The 6,000-nt window shown below is 36.8% G+C and overlaps 1 protein-coding gene across 1 annotated transcript; it reads left to right on the top strand.

Moving 5' to 3' along the window:
* The first annotated feature begins 2,412 nt into the window (after positions 1–2,412).
* Positions 2,413–4,802, top strand: LOC111907261 (protein PLASTID TRANSCRIPTIONALLY ACTIVE 16, chloroplastic). Its single transcript, XM_023903046.3, has 5 exons — positions 2,413–2,965; positions 3,209–3,661; positions 3,818–3,886; positions 3,956–4,014; positions 4,100–4,802. The coding sequence occupies exons 1-5, from the start codon at positions 2,567–2,569 to the stop codon at positions 4,623–4,625; spliced, it is 1,506 nt and encodes a 501-aa protein (XP_023758814.1). The 5' UTR covers positions 2,413–2,566; the 3' UTR covers positions 4,626–4,802.
* Positions 4,803–6,000: the final 1,198 nt, after the last annotated feature.

Raw genomic sequence — 6,000 nt, 5'->3', positions numbered from 1 at the left:
ATAATATAAATCACACAATTAATTCAATGATTATCTATATTTGACCTAATCCGTATTCTTGCAAGATAAGTTACCCAATTAATTCAAATAATCAATTTTAATCACATAAGGAATTTATTATTTAATGAATTGGTAATTATCTTTTGTTTTTGGCAAGGATAGTGTTACAATGACATTAAATTTTGAATTTTATCAGTAAAAGCAGATTAGGCAACTATCCCTTAGCAAAAATAGCAAGAAATCCCGAGAATGCCTCTGTTTGACGATCCGACTCACCGAGTCACTCATGGACTCGCCGAGTTGGGCTGACTCACCGAGTTCATGAAGTGACTCGCCGAGTCATGTCGAACAGAAGCCATAAAAACTATTTTCAGCATGTTAATCATACAAAGCATCCATACAACAGAAACCAATCATGGCTCTGATACCACTGATGGGTTTATGCATAAGAACAATCCTATGTGCTCATACAAACCCTAATGCTTGGATCTATGTTTCTCTATTGTACATGTAATGAGTCCAAGACTTACAAACCCTAAACCAGCATACATATTTCATAATTTAACATATAGAATCAGATCTAGATGTTTACCTCTTCAATGGAAGCTTGAATCTTCTTTCTTACAGCTTAGATTCACAATTGTATCTCCTTTAATGGCTTACAAACACCACAAGCAACAAGGCAACTATGAGAGAGGAGGGACGATGCTTAATTTCAGCCTACGGTTTCTCTTGGGAAGCAAGTGGATGAAAATTGAAGGCTAGGGGTCTTATTGATAATTTAGGCTGCTAGGGTTTCAGTCTAAACCCTAATGGACAACTTAGTCACCAAGTAGCCCAAGGAACCTTCTGGAACAGGGCCTTGGACGAAAATATGATGATCCTTCATCATAATTTCGTTCCCCCTTAGTCCATTAGGTTTCCCAGCCCAAAACTCAACTATCATACATTTGATAGTTTATGCCCCTTTATTTAATTAATCTCTTTTAGTCACCAAATTAATTCCTAATTAATTTATGACTAATACTAACTAAATAAATATGATTTCTCCTTTAATATATTATTCTTATAATATATTAATAAATCATATTATCCTCTCTCTCTCTCTCTCTCTCTCTCTCTCTCTCTCTCTCTCTCTTTCTCATCAAATTACCTTGTCAAATTGCTTTGGTGAAGGCAACCCAAAAGGACCATGCACAACCGGGTCAAGTACATACCAAATATAGTTACGGGCTTAGACACTAATCCAACATTAACCTCCACTTGAACTTCCTTTAGTGATTAGTGGATAACTCATTGAAGCACACCCTCATTATATGAAACATGGTGCGTCTTAAATGCTCAGTGTATAACTCATTGAAGCACATCCACTCAATATAAAACATGGTCCGTTTGACCATTTTGAGTTTTAACATCCACTTGTATTCCCTTTATTTCATTATGTGCTTATTAATCCATTCTCATACATTTATTTGTACAAGTGTACATTTAAATTTTAGGATGTTACAAACTACCATCATGACATACACGCTAGTATCCACAACCGGATCTAATAAGTTCGAAACCTGTAGCCGAGCATGCTCTTCTACAAACCCCATATTAGGGGGACCTAATAGTGTATCTCACCGACCAATCGAGTTGTAACACAATTCAAATTATTGACCTAGGACCGGCTGCAAGAACTCAACTCCAGACTCACAATCTTTATCGTAATGCCAACTTTTACCATTACCGAATCGTGCTCCAACCATTATGAAGAGAAAGGCATATCAAGCAAAACCTTCAAAAACATATTGTATCTTGTGTGAATGGAAAGACATTGTCTTCCACAACAACATTATAAATACCACCCATTAGAGGTATTAGCAAGCAATCTTGTTCTCTCATTCTCACTCTTAAATCACTCTTATTACTCTCTTGAGTTTGCACCCTCTAACTCGGACGTCATAATGTAATCTTGGTCCCAACCCTAGATCACATTTAACCCTAGATTTTCGTTGCGATCGAAATACCATATGATCTTTGCCATTCACGAGAATTTCCTTCACATGGTGCTCTCTATTCCGAACTCAACCCCTCCCCCAGACCTAGTTGGATCAAATTTCATAAATCAAAATTGGTTGTAGTTTGGAACTTTGATGGTCCATGTTGCGTTTTCTAGTTAAGTCATATTAATTCATTATTAATAAAATTAGAAAACCAACTAAAACGTTTAAACCCTCAAAATCATTTGTTCCACAAGTAGAGTCATCTCGAACAATGATCATGCGTTAGTGGCGTTTTTTCGCGGGAGTATTTCTAGTCATAACGACTGGTCACCTAAAATGGATAAACCGATAATATCTGAGACGTGGCACAATACGATTGGATACCTCATTTATACCTCATCATCCAGATAACATTCAAACAAGATCATCCACCCACCCAATATGTCCACACACATACACGCAGTGTCAAAGCTCTGCCTCTAATGGCGGTTTTCACACACTGAATGGATTCAATCACACCCCCAAATCCCACTCAAAAGAGTCAGAGGTAGAGAGTCAACCGACATTTGCTTTCAATCATGGCTCCGGCTCTTAGCTCTAACTCATTTCTCCTTGCCACTACACCTCACACCAGTCTCGCTTCACTCAAAAACCCTAGGAGATTAATCGTATGTGCGAAGAAATCCGATGTATCTTCTGCCGGAGAAGGTGAAACCGAGAATCGATTTCGGTTCAATTTCGACTTCGGGAAGGTTTCCGATATGAAATCGTTGATTCCAGTTGTGAGTAATCCGTCATCCTCGGGTTCTTTGTTTGGTAGACGTAAGGATCCGAATACGGTGTTTGTTGCTGGAGCTACTGGACAGGCCGGAATTAGCATTGCTCAGACTCTGCTCCGGGAAGGTTTTAGTGTTAGGGCTGGCGTGCCGGAGCTCAGCGCTGCCCAGGATTTGGCTCGTTTGGCCGTAAATTACAAGGTTAGCTTCATCTTGATCCCATTTTGAAGCAGAAATAGTCAGTTTTCAATGTAAACTAGTTAGATTTGAAGAAATCGATTGGGTAAATGTAAAATTACTTCTCTAAGCAACCAATTATCTGTTCTAATCTCTTCTAATTGCAATAACCACCTTGAAAACCAAAACCAGATAATAAGATGGTCATGAGATACGAAGTTATTGGCTTAGTATATAACTTTCTTCTTGGGATATTTACAAACTCAGGTCATCTCCTTAGAAGAATCCAAACGTCTGAATGCAGTCGAATCCACCTTCCAAGACCCTGAAGCCATAGCAAAGGCAATTGGGAACGCCAGCAAAGCTGTAGTCACAATCGGTCCATTTGAAAACGGTCCAACAACAGAGGTCACCACATCAGAAGCTCTTGAATTCATTCAAGCTGCACAATTAGCCGGTGTCAGCCATGTGGCCATAATTTACGACACTGCCCCTGAATCCACCTCAACAAACAACGTATTAGACGGGATCTCATCCTTTTTCAACAATCTTTTCACAAAATCACAGCCGTTGACATTGAAAGAGTTTCTAGATGGTTTGATTGCAACCGATGTGAAGTACACCCTGATCAAGACCAAACTAACCGATGATTATAGTTTGGAGAGTTCATACAATGTTGTTGTGAATGCCGAAGGGATCACTGCAGAAAACGACTACAAAGTAATGTAATGTAATGTATGCCATTGTTTCTTTGATTTGAGTAGTCTTAGATGTTTGGAAAGATTAGTTAGAAAACAATTTGGGAGAGTTGAAATCACATTCGATTCAGGTCGGATTTGTTCATATCTGACTGGATTTTTTTCCTGGAAACTGTAGGTATCGAAGTCACGGATTGCATCGTTGATAGCAGATGTCTTTTCCAACACAGAAGTAGCAGAAAATAAGGTGAAAAAAGTTATTCAAACTTAGTTATTAAGTCTTTATGTGAAAAGATTGAGTTATTTTTGGTGTTAGGTTGTGGAAGTGGCTACAAGTCCCAATGCAGCTGCGAAGTCGGTGAGTGAACTTTTCAGGTAATGCTGTGAATATAATAAGTCAAGTATTATATAATTTAAAGTACGAGTTGTGTATTTACATATTTGGCCCTTTTACTTTTAGTGCAATTCCGGAGGATGGTAGACGAAAAGCTTATGCAGAAGCAAAAGCAAAAGCGGAGGAAGTTGAAGAAAAAGAGGTGAAAAAATTGGAAGCAAAAGAGGAGGCTGCAACTGCAACACCGAGTTTAGCAGAAGATGTTCAAGAGAAGGCGACAACAGCAGCCCGAAAATCATTCACAGAACTCATGGATCGATTCAAATCCGTGACCCAGGAACCTGAAAAAGAAGAAAAAGAAGAAGAAACCTCGGAGGATCAAAATGGTGCACCAGGGTTAGCCATGTCATGGGATAAACTGAGCTCAGGGTTCGCATCAGCGGTTAAGAAGAACAACATTCAGCTACCAAAAGTGCAGATTGCAACAGTTAGAGGACAAGCCAAGGCTCGGGCTTTGGCTCCAAAACAAGCCGTGGTTAAGAAAGCTGCGGCTAGAAAGGAGCCACGGGTGCAGCCTAAAGAGCCGAAAGCTGAAAAAAGGAAGATCTTTGGGGGCGTGTTTCAGCAGGAGACCATTTATGTTGATGACTGAGACCATTTCTTTATGTTAAATGTATATGTGAATTGTAGTTGAATCTTCGATGGTCGAATGCTGGTTTAATTAACTAGCTCGAGCATCAACTTATTCACTTGTATCCTTTTGTTTTGTTTTTGTTCATCTCGTATATTTTTTTTTTCAGAGTACCAATATATATTTATTCAGTTTTAAGACGGAAAATACCAATATATTAGTCATTCAGCTCTCAAGGTTAATTGTTAACAGTATTGATACTTTGTTTAATATGTGACTTCTTTTTTTTAAGACGCCATATAGGATGTCGTCTAATTTTACCCGGTTGAAATTCATCATAATTGTGTAAAAAGAACCTAAAAATTTGTTTGTTGATCTTTTGAGTAATTTAAAAGATGAGCGGCCAAAATGCAAATTGAGTACAAACTTACAATATGTACAGAAAAGGACAAATATAACAATTGTGCTTAAGCTTTTTCCAAAAAAATAAAAACCAAAATTTAAGAAACTTTTCCCAATTTCCAAGTAAAAATCTTATATTTATTTTTAAACAGAAGAATAATTACATAACCTTGTGGATAACGTGACTTGGTATCAAATGTTCACACCAACCATTCTACGGTGCCTCCTTTAAGCATGACTTGTATGTCTGCATACCACATTTTCATGATTTCATCTGCTGCTAAAGCATCATGATTTGATTGATTAATCTTGTACCTTTTTGCCATAATATTATTTTAAAGAATTATTTTAAAACGTAATGGAATTAATTACAAGAGATTTACTTTAATTAAAAAAAAAAAAAAAAAAAAAAAAAAAAAAAAAAAAAAAACCTTGAATTGTGAGTAAACAATGTAACCATATTCATTTACATCTGATATTAAGGTAACATTAAGAAAACAAACAAACACACAAGATGATCATAACCGCTCACTTGGTATTGTTTTTTAAATTAAAGATCACGACTAAAAAGTGAACTTGCTGTATGGAGTTAGAATACAAAAAAGTATAAAACCCAAGAAAGCACACACGTTAAGACATTAGCTACAATGACAGATACCCAAAATTTATGCCGATTTATGGCTTTTCATGACATGAAGTCATGAACACAAATAATTAACCATGGCATGGAAAATGTTTCCATATAAATATGTTAAAAAGAAAGAAGCGTTTGCACATTCACATGATTAATCAACACCTTAAAGTGTTAATAAAAAGCATTTCAAGAAACTTATAAACACAAATTACACCAAGATCCAATTCACTTGTTCATTATTTTTCATTTAAAATGTCGACACAAATCCATAAGAAATCAAGAACAAGAAGAGTATGCAAATCCATTGTCATAATTTCATTATCCCTCTCCATAATCTTCATCTTGATCTTCTCCATTAAT

Source organism: Lactuca sativa, chromosome 5 (genome assembly GCF_002870075.4).
Source record: "Lactuca sativa cultivar Salinas chromosome 5, Lsat_Salinas_v11, whole genome shotgun sequence".
Lineage (NCBI taxonomy): Eukaryota > Viridiplantae > Streptophyta > Magnoliopsida > Asterales > Asteraceae > Lactuca > Lactuca sativa.
Note: the sequence above shows the minus strand (reverse complement) of the source record. Positions and strands in the feature narration are given on the sequence as shown.